This window comes from Henckelia pumila, chromosome 4, assembly GCF_033568475.1.
Source record: "Henckelia pumila isolate YLH828 chromosome 4, ASM3356847v2, whole genome shotgun sequence".
Lineage (NCBI taxonomy): Eukaryota > Viridiplantae > Streptophyta > Magnoliopsida > Lamiales > Gesneriaceae > Henckelia > Henckelia pumila.
Window position 1 is genome coordinate 141,410,525 of NC_133123.1, and position 18,476 is coordinate 141,429,000.

At 34.9% G+C, this 18,476-nt stretch overlaps 4 protein-coding genes across 4 annotated transcripts; 1 reads left to right on the forward strand and 3 right to left on the reverse strand.

The window, feature by feature from the left end:
* Window positions 1–30: 30 nt before the first annotated feature.
* On the reverse strand, window positions 31–1,046 carry LOC140866055 (deoxyuridine 5'-triphosphate nucleotidohydrolase). The gene is made up of 3 exons (XM_073270922.1): window positions 723–1,046; window positions 536–627; window positions 31–423 (listed from the first exon to the last, which is right to left on the reverse strand). The coding sequence occupies exons 1-3, from the start codon at window positions 908–910 to the stop codon at window positions 179–181; spliced, it is 525 nt and encodes a 174-aa protein (XP_073127023.1). The 5' UTR covers window positions 911–1,046; the 3' UTR covers window positions 31–178.
* A 1,005-nt stretch (window positions 1,047–2,051) lies between these two features.
* On the reverse strand, window positions 2,052–4,024 carry LOC140866305 (uncharacterized). The gene is made up of 3 exons (XM_073271278.1): window positions 3,583–4,024; window positions 2,803–3,026; window positions 2,052–2,342 (listed from the first exon to the last, which is right to left on the reverse strand). The coding sequence occupies exons 1-3, from the start codon at window positions 3,871–3,873 to the stop codon at window positions 2,288–2,290; spliced, it is 570 nt and encodes a 189-aa protein (XP_073127379.1). The 5' UTR covers window positions 3,874–4,024; the 3' UTR covers window positions 2,052–2,287.
* Window positions 4,025–5,506: 1,482 nt separating this feature from the next.
* On the reverse strand, window positions 5,507–13,390 carry LOC140865966 (uncharacterized). Its single transcript, XM_073270818.1, has 8 exons — window positions 13,246–13,390; window positions 13,075–13,148; window positions 10,961–12,358; window positions 10,801–10,879; window positions 9,985–10,292; window positions 8,535–8,633; window positions 8,126–8,240; window positions 5,507–5,616 (listed from the first exon to the last, which is right to left on the reverse strand). The coding sequence occupies exons 3-8, from the start codon at window positions 12,260–12,262 to the stop codon at window positions 5,537–5,539; spliced, it is 1,983 nt and encodes a 660-aa protein (XP_073126919.1). The 5' UTR covers window positions 12,263–12,358; window positions 13,075–13,148; window positions 13,246–13,390; the 3' UTR covers window positions 5,507–5,536.
* Window positions 5,858–7,670, forward strand: LOC140867176 (uncharacterized). Its single transcript, XM_073272253.1, has one exon. The coding sequence runs from the start codon at window positions 6,549–6,551 to the stop codon at window positions 7,506–7,508; it is 960 nt and encodes a 319-aa protein (XP_073128354.1). The 5' UTR covers window positions 5,858–6,548; the 3' UTR covers window positions 7,509–7,670.
* Window positions 13,391–18,476: the final 5,086 nt, after the last annotated feature.

Consider the following 18,476-nt stretch of genomic DNA (forward strand, 5'->3'; position numbering starts at 1 on the left):
ATCCACAAAAAGATCTTTAAACAAGGAGAGAGCACAAGATGGTAATAAATTAATAACATCCGCAGTGTGTTCGACAAAATGGTCCAGCCAATTACAGAAACACCACCCTAAGGCCAAAACCAACATCGCTGGATGACAGAGATTTAAGAGACCTAACTAAATGTGTCCCAGAAGAAAACTAAATGCCAGTCGATCCGAACCCTCCGAATCCTCGGACAGTCGAATCAAGATCATCAACCTCAGCAACCTCAGGTGTCATGATCTTTTCGATAATCAGTTGTGCGATCCTATCACCAATCTTCACTTCGAAATCCACATCCGAATGATTGAACAATATCACCCCAACCGGTCCCCTGTAATCCGCGTCGATCACACCTGCCCCCACATCTATCGAATTCTTCCACGTTAATCCCGATCGCGGTGCTGCAAAAATCAAGAAGAGAAATCAACTCATCAACAGAGAGGAACCCATTGGCCAAAATTTGGGAGATTCAACGAAACAAAAGACAAATGTGAAGAAGCATCAGAAAATTACCAATACGAGCGTAAGTTCCTTCAGGAATCGCGATGCTCAGATCTGTGGGAATCATGGCTTTTCCTCTGGCCGGAACTTTAACGTCTGCCGCACTGTAAAAGATCGAACCAGAAACATAACAAAAATTAGTTAACCGAAAGAAAATCTTCAATTGCACCAAATCCCAAATGGGTGTGAGGAAACATGCCTGGATAGATCGTAGCCAGCAGAGAGAGACGACCCTCTTGAAGGCAAAACGGCTTTCTCAGAGAGCTTTTTCACCTTCAAAAACGAAGTGATTCCACAGCATAGCCCGTTTTGGTGGAGCTTTGGAATTTTCATCAAGGGTTCTTCGATTTCAAGGCAGTCGTTTTGGTTTTCAACCACTTGTGCCATCTTCAGCCCAAGAATACAGATTTTTTCGAATTGGGTTTCGCGGGAATTGCAAACGAAAGTGGGTTTTAGCCTTCTAGGGATTGTAGGTGAGGGGGTGGGGGTTAAATGGAGTCTATGGATAAAAATGGCGCCTAGAGTTCCCGCCATTGTGCTCCAATTGTTTTTTTTTTTTTGAAGTATGCTCCAAATTCCAATTATATAATTTATAGATGCAAATCTTGTATTTTGGTAATCTAATAACTTTACGTTTATTTCAAAAAAAATTATAATAATAACTTTACGTTTAAATAATGGTGTTGGGATCTAATGCATTTTATTTCGATTTTCTTTCGAATAATGTATCATTTCCATAAGATTGAATAAAGGGCGTATAATTATAGAAAAAATACATTTGAAATCTCATTATCTTAAGTTATTTCGTCTTAGAGAAAAGAGAAGCTGTATGGAAAGTAAATCAATCCAAATTTCCATCTATTTTAAAATTTCAAATTATCTGACTGAAAAAAAGAAATAAATGATATAATCCATGATATTTTAGTATTTCCTACAATTACCATTCTTAACCCAAAAAACTTTTAATTTTCTCTACTATAAATTTGTTAGAATTTTTTTTGGAACGAATTTAATTAAAAAATCAATTTTTTTGTCACACAATAAATGTGTGCAAATACGCTAGTTTATTATTAAGAGAAATAATGGTTGATATGGTCTCTAGACATTTAACCACAACCAATTCTTCTTATACACTAGAATTTTAAATTGCGCTATACTTTATTTAAACAAGTTCGTTTGTATGAATTATTAAAAATTATACGCACTAAATACTATGTATAAATAGGACACAACAAATCATTTAATACAAATTTCATTCGTCTCTTTATATATGTGTGTATAAACAATAATAAATTATATCTCAAACACAATAAACGATTAAAACAATTTGTTGTTGATTATATATATATATATATATATGAATCGAAATTTTTGTCGGTGATTTATTGCATAGTTTTTAGTGCGTTTAATTTTTAATAATGCAATAATTCATGCAAAGAAAGTTTGTTTGAACAAAGTATAGCACGATTTAGTGCACAAGGTGGAAGAGAGCATTTCATAAAAAAGAAAAGCGTATAACACCCAAAAATGAACTAAAAAGGAAATTGACAGTCTCATAAGGAATTGATAACTTAATACAAGGGTATTCTCCCAAGTTTAAAACACTTGATTGGTATTCGAGTTATAATAAGTTGGAATATAACATGTATTTCATCTCATTGCTTCGCAATTAAGATGCAAAATACGTATGGCAGAAATTTTATCAGCTGCAAGAGATTTAACTACTAAAACCGAGACTTCAATGTAAGAAATTAAAACTGCTGCTTAGTTTCTTGTCTTCCCCACCTGAAATTTTGAAGTCTCTTCGTTCTTGGATACCCTGTTTACCAAAGGAATGAACCAGAACTTTGTGTTAGTAATCATCTTTCAAAGTTTTAAAAATTTCCACAAAAATGCTCGAAGAATAACAATAAAACTATGAAAGAATCGAAACCATGCTCCAAAACTCACAAGCTGCTGATGAATGTCCTATCGGGTTTCTACGATACTTCGTTTTACAAATTTTGTGCTCGGCCTAAACGCTCATTTCCAAAACCATGCTCAACAACTTGCAAGCTGCTGATCAATTAATAACTGGCTTAATATAAGCTTTCCAAGTCTTTTACGTCTGGTTATCTCGAATGAACCTTGAAACTCTCACCAAGAATCGACACAGCGAAAAGGTATGGCTTCTTAGAAGGATGCCTCGGGTCAATAATGTGACTAGTGCTTACATTTTTAATCTAAATTCAAGTAAATCCTCCGAATATAGTACGCGAAAGAACAGGATGTTAAGGTACCTAGAATTGGATTGAAGGGGAGGCGGCTCGTATAACATCCTCGACCGGAAGGACATCTTGGCAATCTCAAAGAGTGCTGTGTCCCGCACACTGGATACCTCACTGGTCAAGTCTTGGTATGCTGCCCCAAACGCGTCTTGCCAGAATCTTGGCAGCCTAACAATCTTGCTGTGCTTGTACACATTCCACATTTGCCTCACCATCTTCTCCCTTTCATCCACATCCTGAAAATTTTTCCAAACACATTCTACAAATCACAGAAGATTACGCAAATAATCAAGAAAGTAACATATATAAATGGTAAGATCATCGATCTATGAGAGGAATTTGTAGTCCCATTTCAAATCCATATATACTTTCAATTTCTTATGATTAAACATTTGAATTTCAAATCTTTCATGCTGCTACAAGAAATCCATGGGTTGTCTTCAACATTCATGAATTCCAAACCAAAAACTTTTAATTCATTAACATAATGTTGGTTTACACCCAATTCCCAAAGAACCATGATGTCTCAACTTCAAAGTCTCGATTCCTAAACAAACAGCTCAAAATTTTGGCCTCAAATTTTCATGCTGTCTCCCATTTAAGTGTCAAACGCAAGCTGAAATCTCTAACTTACAGATGCGCAAATCATTAGATCTATCAAAACTTAATCTTTACACTTGCATAATGCAAAGGATACTAGATAGACCAAGCCCATAGAACAAAAACCAAATCTTAAACAAAAACACTAACAAACAAGAATAATAACAAAAGAAAAACAATAAAACTCCGTACCAAAACATCAAGATCACCATGGATGGAGGGGTCCAATTCATGCGAGGAGCTCTTAAGATCAACGGCAGACCATTTCAGAGTGACGGAGCCAGTAAACATGGACCAAAGTGCAAGCAAAATAATTACAGCCAAAGCCCATAACTTGTATTTGCCTCTCCCAAACAATCCCTCGAAACCTGATCCATCTTTCTTGAAACTCAAACTTGTAGCGGAACTTGTGCTGCTGCTGCTGCTGCTACTACTACTGCCGCTTGGAGTTAATTGAGGAGTCTGGGATTCTTCATCTTTCATTTTTATTTGGTGGGCTTATGGTAAAAATCAGCCACACTTCCAAAAAAATTTCAGTTCAGCTTTCTTGCTCAATAAAGTGACAGAATTGCAGAAAAAGGTTGAGTTTTTTAAGTGAGATATTGTATTAAATATGGTGGTTGGATAAATAGTGCCTGTGTATTGATTAATTTGGAGATACATATTTCGGATTAATACATTTTTATTTATTTATTTTAATTATTTAATTTTTCCCCCCATACGCGCTCAAAGAATCAAATTGTGACAAGAGTCGCTGTATTTAAGGGATACAGTCGTAACTATGGCATGGCCATTTGAAGATTGAAAAACACCACCGACGGTGTGGGGCCTTTGACATAAAGGCTTTTTATATGAAAAAAGTAGATTCTACTTATGTAATTAATCAATTAATTAAATATGAAATGACGATGTTTTTATTATCATTTGAGGCGGTGCTAATTTAAAAATGTACCAACTGAATTTGACTCTACATTTAGGATTGTATTCGTTGTAAATATTTATTGAATTTCAAAAGAAATGATAGACTTTTGCGTAGTTAATAGATTTTTATTGATTTTTGTAGAATGTCACAAAGTTTTAAAAAATTTTATAAAATTTTGCAAATTTGTTTTTCATGATTTTTATAGACATTTTAAAAAATTTTCTAAAACACTAAAAATTTTAATTCATTATTGTGATTTTTAAATTTATTTCTTCGAATCAGCGGTTGAATGTGAATAAATTCTATTTATATTTTTTAAAAATAATTATATTTTTTTGAAATATTTTTATCTAAATATTTTTTACTAATCAATTTAATTTAAAAAAATCGATAAATGATATTTAATTTATTGCAATTAAACAATTAATTTAAATCTATATATAAATATATATAGATGCGTGTTCATAAATTTTTAAAAATATGTCAATATAGGGCTTCAAAAAAAAATTGTCAATATATATCAAGTAAATGTATATCAATATATATATATATATTCAATATTGATTTTGTGACCTCGCATTTATTAATAAATATTTCTGGTTAGATTAACTTTTAAAGTACTATCCTAAAGATGACGTTTCATTACCCATGTATATGTGGTTTAATATATGACCTTTTTGGTATTCTGTTTTATTTATTACTCCATTTTGGGACTTTTAACCTAAATTATGTATTACAACAATAAAGATGAAGACAGTTTGTATTAAAAAGTAAAGAAATTAAATAAATATTACCGCAATTCACTATAAATTATAATATGGAAATTTTCATCCATAATTTGTTCGTTTATTTTCCTTGGAGTCTAAAGTTTCTTAATGCGACCATGAAATGAATTTTTTTATTTTTTTTTTGAAGGAGCTTGAAATGAATTGAACACATAACAAAGTTGTTTTTAGCGGAGAACTAAAAAATGATTCTTTAGGAATTACGAAGACACGACAGAACAAGTAGATGAATGATTCCAAAGAACCGAGGACCAATTTCCCACCGCGTAACATGTCTTTTGTTCAAGGCCACAAACTATTTTATGATTAATACTATGTCAGATTGGCAGAATTCCTCATGGATTTAGAATATAATATATGTTTTGTGGAGATATAATAGGAATCAATATATAATTTTGAACCCATTCATTAAATATTTATATAAAATTTCATCAACAAACTAGATATTTAAATCATCATATAAGTTGACAATGCCCCTCAAGCTTCTCTTATGTCGTTCACCCAAATTTCTGTCTATACCTGGATTCATGGAGGCAATCAAGTTTACTGTATGTCAATCATAAAAAGAATTCAACTTATATATGAAGCTCACGTTTATAAATAGATAATAACATCGTGTTACACGTCGACACATTTCAAATCATCAAATTTTGAAGTCATTTCAAGTTCTTATTCTAAATTTGTTCAAAGAAAATCCTCAGACCAAAAACATAACCTAAAATACTTTTACTGGATTCAAGGAAAGTTGCATGTGTAAGTAATTATTTGTCTCTGCCATGCAACTATAACATTATGCTAGACTAATAATAAAACCATTCTACCTTCAAAAAAAATAATAATAAAACCATTCTCAGAAGTTAAATAGGAAGAAGATAAAATCGAGAAGACCAAGTCAACAGTCTACATAAACTTAATACTGCTCGTCCCGTGACAGTCATCCGTAGTGTTTGTCTTAGATGAAATCGACAAAAATAATACCCCTGTCTGGTTATGAGTTTCTGAAGACCTTTTCAATTCAGAGCAATGAAAACGGTTGAATATATTTAAAACGATGGAAAACCCAAAGCATATTCCAAAATCATATAACATTGATATCGTACGATTTTCCTGATCAAAACCACAAACAGACTCCTTCAACCTAAACAACTGTGCTCGGATGGGTTTTAAACTAGGACCTTGTCAAACTAAACGATCTCATCAGAATTTCGCTGTACCTTTCAGCTTCAAACCTCATTCATCACTAAGATTTGGTGAGTTGCAAACAGCCAAATGAAATATATCGGCAAACATCTGCCGGCTCTATATTCTTATTCGATTTTTCTATACAGGTTTAAATGTGTTGTGTGTTCATTTGATAGTCTATATATATGAACATGATCATCTAGTGTCACATAGCATATCTGTTCTAAGTATCAAATGATAGTCTAATTATTCGATCTTGGCAACAAGAAATGGCCAAAAGTCCTAAACTTCGCCTCTCTTTTCTTAGTTCCTTACAAATATGTCGACCGAAGAATCCTACTTCATCGGTTAAAAACCCTGTACCTGCTGTTACGTACATTCTCTCCCCTGTCAATTCTAAGTCATTCGACATTCCTTACCCTGGTTATCCTAACCCTCCACCATCTACGCCATATCAGTCCAAGTCCAGAAGCAATACTGGAACATCAAAGATAGCGCCGTTCGAGTCTGAATGTCAATCAAAATCATGCACAATGCATGGAATGATCGACGATGAATATTCATTACAGGTTTTTTCCAAGACAAGAAGAGAATGTAAGGAGAAAATGCACAACTCCCCTATTTCAAGTGACTCTGAAGAGCGTGCTTGTCCTAATGCAACTTCCAGGATTGAAAAGAGAAAAGAAAAGACCACAAACAAGAAATCGATAGCTAGCATCAATACAACTACCACATCAGTCGACAGCAAAGAGACAGACAGCCTATTTTCTTCTCCTCCGAGCTCCAACTCATCCCATAATTATAACTATATGTTGCAAACTATTATTGAGGAGGAAACCCTCAATCGAAGAAAGAAGCAGATAGTGCAGAAAAGTGTAAGAGCGCGAAGATTTAAGCGCTTTGGTTCAAAAGAATGGGAAGATGATGAAACGACAGTGCCCCTAGGTGAGTTTAAGGAAAAGAATATGACTTCACGGAGGATGGTTCTGGACATGACATCTGGAAAAGTAAATCAGAGTTTTGTCGTGGTGAAGAGGTCAGTTGATCCCTTTAAGGATTTCAAGACATCAATGCTGGAAATGATTCTGGATAAACAGATTTTTCGACCCAAAGAATTGGAAGAGCTATTGATGAGCTTCCTTTCTCTCAATTCAAGACTGCATCATGAAGTTATTATAGAGGCATTTACAGAGATTTGGAAGGAAGTGTATGGCGGATCATGGAACTAGAGTGGAATTTATATGGTGTAAGAATTCATAGTATGTATGGCAGTATGTGTGATGAAGTGAGTACATTAATGTAAAGATCTGGATGTATGAGCGAATGAGTTGCTTTTTCATGTAAAAATGTGCGTATTCAAGGAAACAAAACGAGAGAAATCTGTGAGCACATAAATAATATTGAAAAAAGAAGGGGAGAAAAGTTATTATTACAATTTAATTTGCACAAAATTTCATTCATTAAGAACCAGGAAAACGACACGAGGTCGGGGAAAGGGTTATCCAACACCACATAAACTCCTTAGGAAATATGGATTCGAGGGGAATTGATCACCCCAAAATTCATCTTTCAACCATGATTTATAATAAATGAATGGATATATAAAAACTTAAGAATTACAAATTTTTTGAAAAAATAATAATTATAAATATCCTAGAATAATAGTCACCAGAGGCAGCACTGTTCAAAATACATTACAAACTCACAAGAGATAATTTCTCGGTTCTAAATCTCAGGTGCATCAGATGCACGCATGATTAAGCATTCATACATGTTGATACAAAATTAGATTAAAATGAATGGCCTTACTCTTCAATACAATCAGAAACAGGAGATACCGTTGTACCTTCAAAAAATTTGACATGGCATAGTTCTCCGCCAGCTTCATCGGCAAACCTGATCTTTTTCCCCTCCCTGGGGGCAGCATTTTTGTAAGTATCTATGTTGTTTGGAGACAGTTTCTACGAGAAAAAGGAAATGTGATTAAGTCGGGGGATATCTGAATGCAAGAATACAACTACCGTGTCTTTGATTACTAAAAGCAAAATAATGGCTTCTTTTACATATGTAAATGATCCTATTTGCTTTTTGAAATAACCTTTAAAAATAACTTCAAATTTGACCCAAACGAATTTGCAGCAGTTGCATTTTAGGCTAAATGCTTGAGATTGCCCAAACTGTTCGCAATGCATAATGTGAATTTCCATACTTGAATTGAAGCTATGAACAAAAAAATTATGGCAGAGGGTACAAACCATTATTTTACAAAAGCGGTTGCAGTCCCTTGACATCATATTTAGCCACTTTGTCGCTGCTTCCTCGGTTTTTGTAACATTATCAATTACTAGTTTAACCTACCAACCAAGGAAAAGAACATCACCATGTCAAAACTAGGGTGTATATCTGCTCCATGGAAGTGATACTCTTGCATTTTCAGACATCTAAAAAGTGCATATCATCCAAAATTTAAAATGCATCACGTTCAGATAGCTCACAAAAACAATCCCATCGCATTTGCCCGACCATCTTTGATAAATTAGACTGAAATGAAGAACAATTCAGTGATTTGATTTAAGTATTTAAATTACAATCTCGAACCCAAAATCAATCCCCCTGGATACATTAATATTCGGAATTTTTAGTGATGCTCATGTCAATCAATTTTCTCCAGCATATTAACCCAAAAAAAATTTAGTACAGGGAAGTGAGTTGAGACAGATGTTACCTCGTCATTGTGTATACTGAGACAGATCAAGGTTCAACAAGGTAGAAAGAAAAAACAGTCTTTTTCGAGAAATATTTGTAACTTCTCATGGGCTCAAAGGTACTGGTGAAATATAGAATTTGATTGACAGAAGTCTAGGCAACCGTACTTTTAACTCATACATTTGTGACCCGAATTCTAATGAATCTGTCCAAAAAGTTAGTGATACAACATATGTGATGCAATTTTTAGTTATTGTGAATTTTTGAATTTTTGGGAGGTCTGAGTGGTGCATTTTAAGTACAGGGATTTGAATTACAGTTCTGCATGGTGTCGTCGAGTGAACCATTACTCTAATCTAGTATTAAATATTCGATGTAGTTCTCTTCTCTACCATTGTTTTTACACGTCAAAGGTATTCCATGTAGATCTGGGTGTTCTCTGGCTTTTCGTCTTGTATATGGTCATTTTTGTCAAATGAATAAACATAAACAAGATGAGATATGTACCGAAAGGAGTGACTTGTTCAACTCAGGGATGATGGATGACAAGAGATCAATGACAAAGTTGATCTTCACACACAAAGTAAATCCATTTGAAGACTGAAACCATATTCAGAAGAGTAAACTATAAGGCAAGTATTATGAAAGTTCCATCTCTTCTGTACACACCATATGGTGGAATGTTCTTAAACTTCTATTTGACACATAAACTGCTAATCCATACGTAGTTTAGTGTTTGTGTATCCATTATAAATTTCCAAAAGTACACGTGATTTTAAGAAACTCGAGTGCCTAATTTCAATTAAAGCAAGACATCATTGTAAATAACATGATATTCTACATCAAAATCCTAGAGCTTAAGCATGGGATAAAAACAAGTGGGGCATAACTGAAATGTGCATTTGGAATCAACAGAAACGGAAGTTGCTAAAAACTGAAATTTAGTGCAGTGACAAAGAGTGACACGTCCTTAAGAACCTAAAAATGAAGCATACATACCTCATCTGCGTCATTCTTCAAGGAAGCATTGCGATATGCTTCAAATAGTAATTTTTGTTCCACAATGTCCTTCATGGACTTCAACTCGCTCATTAGCTTCCCGGCAAGTGACTCAATGTCATGCATCTGCCGCTGTGAGAATACAATAGCACTTTCAGAACAGTGTTTGATGGATGCACATCCAGAACTAAGGTTAGGTAGGCTGCGTGAAATACGAGAACTCTCGTCATTGCGCTGGGTTTTCTTTGATTTCTGTACGATTTCTCTGGGATTTGTGACAACTTTTCTTCGGCTGAATTTCCCAGGGCCTGTGCGAACATAAAAAATAAAATGCTGGATGTCTAGAGATGAAGCATTATTCTCAGTTAGAAAGTGACAAATTTCCAAATGTTAGTATGTGTAAATCGTTGAACTACTTTCTTAGTGCAACTAAAAGATGCCATTGTTATGAAAGTTAAAACTTCCTTTAGTGAAAAGGGAAAGGATGGAGAAAAAATGATATGATATGAAATGCATTATGTGCATCTTTATTCTGAAAACAAGCCCACCAAACATGACATATTTATGTTTGCAGAGTATATAGAACCTTTTCCCCAAGAGCATCTAATAGAAAAAAGATGCAAGATAGTCCACGTCAGACAATCATTAAAAGTCCTGGAAAAATGACAGTGCCATGCAAAATTTTGCTTCACATGCAAGTCTTCCGAAATGGGTCTATGTTGACCAAAGCCACTCAATAAAACAGAGTTCTTCGACCCGAAAATGCCAGAACATTACAAAGAAAACATCATCGGAACATTTGTGCATTTCACTTACTGAATTTCTTAGCATCATTGTAGAGATCAATTGATTCCATCGCCAAGCACAATTTCTCTTGAGTAGATGGAGAGATAGCCTAAACATTTAAATCATGAATTTAAAATGGTTCCACCGAGTATATTGAAACTGAAATCTCATACAAAAAACTATATTTAACCTTCCGTGTTGAAAGGAGTCTTTCAGGATGCTGATGTTGCTCTGGAGTTGAATGCACGTAAGAACCACCATAAGCTTTGTTTTCTGGAGATGAATCCTGCCTTTTCAGATAATCATTTTGCTTTTCTGGAAAGTCCAGCTCATCTTTCTCCTTTGAGATGTTAATATTGATTTCATGATTAAGTCCCATGCCGCCAACGTTATTATCATCAGCCATATCAGAAATGTGAATGCCAGAACTGTTGCTTGGGTATGGTATCTCTTCCATGCTGGATTGACAAAGCACATCCGAACTCCAATCCTCGGAAGGTTCACTTCTGCAAGAAAGTGCCCTTCCAACCTCGTTTCGGCTCTCAAATGTTGGAGGCAAAACTAGAAACTCTGGACAACTCAAATCCAGATTTTCTTCCTTGACGCGCACTCTATCCAATGGAACAGTCATACATGTAGGCTCAATACCCTCCAAGTGTTCATATGAGATCTCGTTAGTGAGACAACTTTGACATTCTTTCGCAGGCAATAGTGGCTCTCTATTTTCACTCTGAACCACCTCCAAAAATTTGTTCGGCACTACACCACAATAACTCGATCCTTTATCATGGTCAATAGATAAACAGTCGGCAAAAGAAGTGCTTTGGCATCCTAATTGTGCAGCTTCTGGGGCCTCGGATTTGACGTGAACTACTGGAACTCTTTCATGTACGATTAGAAGGGAGTCTTCAGACACTAGATTCTGTTCAGATTTTACAGCAAAGGCAATGGTTGAAGACATAGAAAAATTTCCATTCACACGTTTTCTTTTGGCATTTGAGTTCTTTGGGAAGTTTGATTTCAACCTAATAAGGGGCTCATCAAGGTCAGATTCATCTTGCAGTTTCTTTTCGTCTTCATTAGCTTTAACTGAATGCAGACCAAAGTAACTAGATTTCTTTCTCTTTGCTTTGGAACTCTGTTTAAGCTGTTCCAAAGTGGTGTCATCATCCAAATCACTCCCCATATCATTATCGGAACATGGAGTAAAGTTGTCACTTCTAGGTTTTATTTCACTTAATTTTCTTTCAGCCTTTGACAAACATGACATTCTGCTTTTCATTTGGTCAGAGTCAAGCATTGAATCTTTATCTGTATTGAGTGAATCAATTGTACATGGTCGTATGAGTTTTTTGGAATCTTCACTCTTGCATACATCAGTTAGACTCTTGAATGAAAGAGCTGGCCTTCTATGGGAATCTATGTTGCAAACTTTTATTTCCACACCACTCCTAATAGTTCGGATAAAATGATCATAGCCTGAAGAATCCATTGTTGCAGCGAAACTATTTTGCTACCTTGTGAATATACAGAATCAGCAAAAAATATGATGGACCAGCAATCAATTTCCAAGAACAGGGTAACAAATCTGATCACAAAGAAAAGTCAAAGTTAAGCTTTTGTGTATGAAAATAACCACTGAAACTTGTTCCAAAAAAAAAAAAAACATAATAGTAATGAAACAAATTTGAAGCAAACACATACTTTCAACAAAGTCTTTATACATCTGGGTATGTACTTTTGAACTAATGAAGTGCTACAAGAAAAGCTTCTTAAAGAACGTTTCCAACAAAAAAGCAAGCTAACACTCGAAAATCGAAATAGAACCAATCAAAGTAACGAACCAGTAGAAGAAATCTCAACAGAAATAGAAACTAAAAAATGATGGAACACGAGATCAGGAGAAAAGACACTACAAGTTAAACATAGAGCGCGGATACTCACGATTCATTTCATAAATCACCTCGGGATTTAAACTTTAATAAGCTAACCTCGAAAGAAAATTTTCAACGAGTAAAAACAACATGCATATGTTTTATTTACACAGCCCGATGAATGATTTTCGATTACAATCAAAGGATCGAATACGTATTTCAGATTAGGGCATTTGTCAACGTCAAATCACCCAAATTCAGTAACTAACGAACAAATTTCAAAAATATAAAATTCTCCAAGCTCAATTGCTGACATTGCCACGCACTATGAGAAATGGCTAATTTCAAAGCAACTATTTTTTTTTTTCGGAAATAGCTTGCGCTGCATAAGAGTATATAATACTTCAAAATAAAATCCAAGTTATGTAACCTTTGCACTCAAGCACCGCCCACCGTCCTCCTCCAAGTCATGTAGCTAGATCTCTAGATTCCGCCGCCCCTTATCTGCAAAAAACAAAAAAACGAAATCAGCAGCCAAGTTCCGATTCGCATAAAACGCACAAATAAATTTCAACGCAGATCCAAACAAAACAAGTCTCACCCTTCCTCGAAACCTCAAAAAAATCAGCCGCTTACAAGGAGGAACAGGGAGGGAAGGAGCTGGATTTCAGTGACAAAGTAATTACGTAGTTAGTATTTATCTGGCGCCATCGTTTGGCGGGAACATGTTTTTCTTTTTTTTTCGTTTTTTGGTTACTATTTTGATATCTTTATTTTGGTTGCTATTAATTTCAAGCGGCCGCAGCGCGTAGCCTTGTTTTTATCTTTATTATTATTATTTTATTAATTTTAAAGTGTCATCATTGTTAATCTCGGTCTCTAATTTGGTTTTATTATTACCACGGATGCGGGATAATTCATTAAAATATTCCTCAAGTTTCAACTGAGTTTCGATAATATCTCTTAAGTTTTTTTGGGGCCATTTATATCCCTCATGTTTTGAAAATTATCCCAAATTCATCCTCGCCGTCAATTTTTCTGTTATTTGTAACGGATCTATCACGTGTGCATCATTTTTGCTCAACTTAAACTAGGTTTTTTTATTTGGGGGCACGGTTTCCCATGTTTTACTTTTTAAAACATTTTGTTAATTATATAATTTATAAAAAAATATTATATTATATATTATTTTTGTTATCAAAATTTTATGTATTTTTTTTCTAAAAACTTTCATTTTTTTGTTTTGATTTTTGACTCGATAATAAAAAAAAAAAAATTAGGAAGACAAAAAAAATTCTAATATAATTTTTTGAAAAATTATATAATTACAATCGAACAAAAATAAAATTGTTGCTATTCCTTGAATATATTAAATGCATTCATTAATAATTATAGTACAATAAATATATATTGTTGAATTAATTTGGAAGAAAAAATATTTTATTTTGAATTTTTTTAGTAATATTATAATAATTTTACTGTTTGATAAATATATAATTTTTTTTGTCTAAATTTGAGATATTTGAACAAGATTAAAAAAATATAAAAACTTTCATTTTTTTTTTGTTTTGATTTTTGACTCGATAATCATCAAAAAAATATTTCAGGAAGACAAAAACAATTCTAATATAATTTTTTGAAAAAATATATAATTACAATCGAACAAAAATAAAATTTTTGCTATTCCTTGAATATATTAAATGCATTCATTAATAATTATAGTATAATAAATATATCTTGTTGAATTAATTTGGAAGCAAAAATATTTTATTTTGAATTTTTTAGTAATATTGTTATAATTTTACTATTTGTTAAATATATAAAAATTTTCGTCTAAATTTGAGGTATTTGAACAAGATTGAAAAAATATAAAAACTTCATTTTTTTGTTTTGATTTTTGACTCGATAATCATCAAAAAAATATTTCAGGAAGACAAAAAAATTCTAATATAATTTTTTGGAAAAATATATAATTACAATCGAACAAAAATAAAATTGTTTCTATTCCTTAAATATATTAAATGCATTCATTAATAATTATAGTACAATAAATATATCTTGTTGAATTAATTTGGAAGCAAAAATATTTTATTTTGAATTTTTTTTAGTAATATTGTAATAATTTTACTGTTTGATAAATATATAAAAAATTTCGTCTAAATTTGAGGTATTTGAACAAGATTGAAAAAATATAAATTTGGATTTTAGAAAAACACTTATTTTAATTTAATTAAGTCTTTTTAAAAATTTTACAAGATCCATCCAAACACACTAAAAACCGTAAAATACTTTTTTTAAAAAAAATAATAATAAGAATTTTTTATACTTTATATTCTTAATCCAAACCCATACATTTATTTGTTTTCAATTGTGTTAAAAAATTCTTTAATCAAAATAAACATTTTTTTATCAAACCCCTTTTTAAATATATAAAATTTATATTTAATTTCTACTACAATTTTTTATTCAAATTTGATATTTGATAGGTTACACCTAAAAATTCAACTGGGCCTGAGCCCAATCATGAAGGTCCACTCCGAATATTTTTAAGGCCCAAGCTTATTTAAATATTATATATATTTAATTCAAGCAGGCCCTAAATTCTACAAAAGCCCATAAGAGGCTCAAGCCCACAAGGCTCTCCAAATATCTATAAATAGCTCAAGTCACCTCATTATTAAGGTACACACTTTCTTAAGCAATATATCGCTCTACTCTCGATTATTATTCCTTGAGTAATAACTGACTTGAGCGTCGGAGTGCCTTCGCCGGGAACCCTTCCGGCTCCTCTGATTTTGTTTTGTGACGTAGGAACAACCCACTGAAGATCTCCATCGAGAACATACAAGGACTTACTGATACTCCGGACTTTGCGGAAGCAACGTGTCACATACAAGTGATTTTTGGCTACATCAGCTTGGCGCCGTCTGTGGGAAACTGTTCATTACGTCATTGAGAACACATATTACTTCAAAAATGTCTCAAGGAAATATTAACAATGGAAACGCACCGCAGAGTATTACTCTCACCCGTGAAGACTTGACCGCGCTAATGGAAAACACAGCCGCACTCGCAGCAAAAGATGCAGTTGCTCAGTACCTAGAAACTCGCAAGCGCAAAAGCAGCAAGAAAAAGGCTCAGACTGAAGGCTCGTCATCTCTTGACCCTAATAACGGAGACCTAAATAAAGATAAATCTAAAGTGAATGATAAAGATCAAGGGGGGACCAAGAAAAATACTACTCAGAAAGACGGTGAAGCAAGTGTTCACACAGTTCATGACATTTCTGGCGAAAACAAGATCACTAATCCAGCTCGGAAGGATGGATCTCGCACACATGTAACTGGAGAGAATATTTCCGCAATTTTGCCGTCACGCCGAAGCCCCTTCACTGATGACATATTATCTGAAGCATTACCAAAGGGAGTCAAAATCCCCAGCTTACCTGAGTTCGATGGAACGAGTGACCCCCAAGACCATATTGACAAATTCTACGCGAAAGCGGATTTGTATGATATCACAGATGCTGCATACTGCAAAATTTTCCGAACAACATTATCAGGAAGAGCGCTCACATGGTTCAACAAGTTACCCTCCGGATCTATTGCCAATTTGGAGCAACTTACTGACTGCTTCATCCAGCAATTCTCAATTAACAAAAAATACCCAAAAACAGCAGCATATTTGTTCACAGTCATTCAAAAAGAAGGAGAATGTCTGAGGGACTATGTTCGGCGATTTACTCATGCGGTGCACGAAGTCTTACATGTGAACCATGATTTGTTAGCCGGAATAATGCAGCAAAACTTGCGTCATCGGAAGTTCAAGGAATCAATAGCGGGAAGGCCGCCCAAAAACCTAGAGGAATTACTGGAAAGAGCTGAGAAATACATTCGGGTTGAAGAATCTATTGAACCACACTACCTGAATAAAAGAAAGAGAGAAGAAGATAAACCAGATATTAGAAAGCGAGACGAGAAGCGAACAGCACAGAGCCCCCGTCTCCAGAATACACCCCTCAATGCACGTCTGACCGATATACTGGTAGTGGCTGAAAAACAAGGATTGTTACGTCCCCCTCGCCCAATGCAGAATAACCCAAAGCGCCTACGTTCGGAAAAGTATTGTCATTTTCATAAAGATAAAGGCCATACTACAGAAGATTGCTTCAGTTTGCGAGCAGAAATTGAAAAACTCATAAAGCGCGGACATTTGGGGAATTTCGTGGACAAGTCCCGCGGTGAAAAACGAGACGACAGGCGTCGGGACGAACAACCAAAACATGACTATCAAAAGCGCCATGACGAAATTGGGAAACAGCATGAACGAGCGGATGAAAATTTGCCCTCGGGAGGGGTAATCGCCGTAATCACTGGGGGGCCTGCTTGTGGCGACTCGAACAATGCAAGAAAAGCTCTTCTGCGAGCAGCAAAAGGAACCAACAATTTATCCAGCCCCACATCCTTGTCAATATGTGAAGTTGAAACCATCCAAGATGGATTATCATTCAGTGACAAAGATCTGGAGAACCCTCGGGGTGCCCATAATGATGCTTTAATCATCTCAGCCACAATCTCCAATTTTTGGGTAAAGAAAATTCTAGTGGATTCTGGAAGTTCGGCCGACATAATTTTTCATAATGCATTCGTAAAGTTGGGTATTAGTAATGCACAGTTAACTCCAGTGAACACTCCACTAGTCGGATTTTCCGGAGAAATAGTTGAAGCTTTGGGAGAGGTAATGCTTCCTCTATCCTTGGGTTCTTACCCCAAGCGGTCTACTAAAATGGTGAAATTCCTTGTGGTAAAAGCTTCATCTGCGTACAATGTGATATTGGGACGACCAAGTCTCAATATATTCCAAGCCATCGGATCGACATATCATATGAAGCTGAAGTTTCCGACGCCAGGAGGAGTAGGAGAAGCCCTTGGTGATCATCGTCTAGCTAGAGAGTGTCATGTAGTGACTCTGCGGGGTTCGTCAGAAAATCGGAAAAGACAAGTCTCTAGCGAGGAAAAACCACCAAAACCCAAAAAGCTTTTGCGTGAAAACGGAATTCATTTGGTGGATGAAGAAGCTGAGAGCAAAGAGAGAATAACAGCAACTGAAACTCTGAAACATGTGGCAATCATTCCAACTGATCCCAAGAAAACCCTAAAGATTGGGACCGAATTACCTCCTGAGCTGGAAGAGAAGTTGAAAAATTTTCTTGGTCGCAATCTGGACGTGTTTGCTTGGGGTGATGAGCATCTGCCAGGAATACCTCATGAATATGCGCTTCATCACCTCCGTGTTGATCCGAAAATGAGACCGGTGAAGCAAAAGAAAAGAGCATTTGGTCCAGAGAAAAATCGGCATATAGCCGCGGAAGTGGAGAAACTCTTAGTGGCAAAGTACATCAGGCCAGTTTCATACCCAGATTGGCTTGCAAATGTGGTTTTAGTACCAAAACCTGGAGGAAAGTGGCGTTTGTGTATAGATTTCACTGATCTCAACAAAGCATGCCCCAAAGATCCGTTTCCACTCCCTCGAATTGACTTGTTAGTCGATTCGACAGCAGGATGCGAGCTGCTCACTTTTCTTGATGCATATCAAGGATACAATCAGATCGGCCTAGCGCCAGAAGACCGAGAAAAAGCAAGTTTCATCACTGATCGAGGAATTTATTGTTATGATGTAATGCCGTTTGGTCTGAAAAATGCTGGAGCTACCTATCAGCGTTTGGTAAATAGCATGTTCGAACAATTGATCGGGCGTAACATGGAAGTTTATATAGATGACATGCTCGTCAAAAGTATTCAAGCATCTAATCATTTGGAAGATCTTGAGGAA

Bases quoted from the DNA above. Each gene is read 5' to 3' on its own strand.
- LOC140866055 (XM_073270922.1), bottom strand. From the start codon at position 910: ATGGCACAAGTGGTTGAAAACCAAAACGACTGCCTTGAAATCGAAGAA. The intron at 628-722 runs GCATGTTTCCTC...GATCTTTTACAG, and splicing joins GCTGGCTACGATCTATCCAG to TGCGGCAGACGTTAAAGTTC. The intron at 424-535 runs GTAATTTTCTGA...TGATTTTTGCAG, and splicing joins AGGAACTTACGCTCGTATTG to CACCGCGATCGGGATTAACG.
- LOC140865966 (XM_073270818.1), bottom strand. From the start codon at position 12,262: ATGGATTCTTCAGGCTATGATCATTTTATCCGAACTATTAGGAGTGGT. The intron at 8,241-8,534 runs GTTTGTACCCTC...TTTTTCTCGTAG, and splicing joins ACCGCTTTTGTAAAATAATG to AAACTGTCTCCAAACAACAT. The intron at 5,617-8,125 runs GTACAACGGTAT...CCATGAATCCAG, and splicing joins CCATGTCAAATTTTTTGAAG to GTATAGACAGAAATTTGGGT.
- LOC140867176 (XM_073272253.1), top strand. From the start codon at position 6,549: ATGGCCAAAAGTCCTAAACTTCGCCTCTCTTTTCTTAGTTCCTTACAA.
- LOC140866305 (XM_073271278.1), bottom strand. From the start codon at position 3,873: ATGAAAGATGAAGAATCCCAGACTCCTCAATTAACTCCAAGCGGCAGT. The intron at 3,027-3,582 runs GTACGGAGTTTT...AAAAATTTTCAG, and splicing joins ATGGTGATCTTGATGTTTTG to GATGTGGATGAAAGGGAGAA. The intron at 2,343-2,802 runs GTACCTTAACAT...TTTGGTAAACAG, and splicing joins CCCCTTCAATCCAATTCTAG to GGTATCCAAGAACGAAGAGA.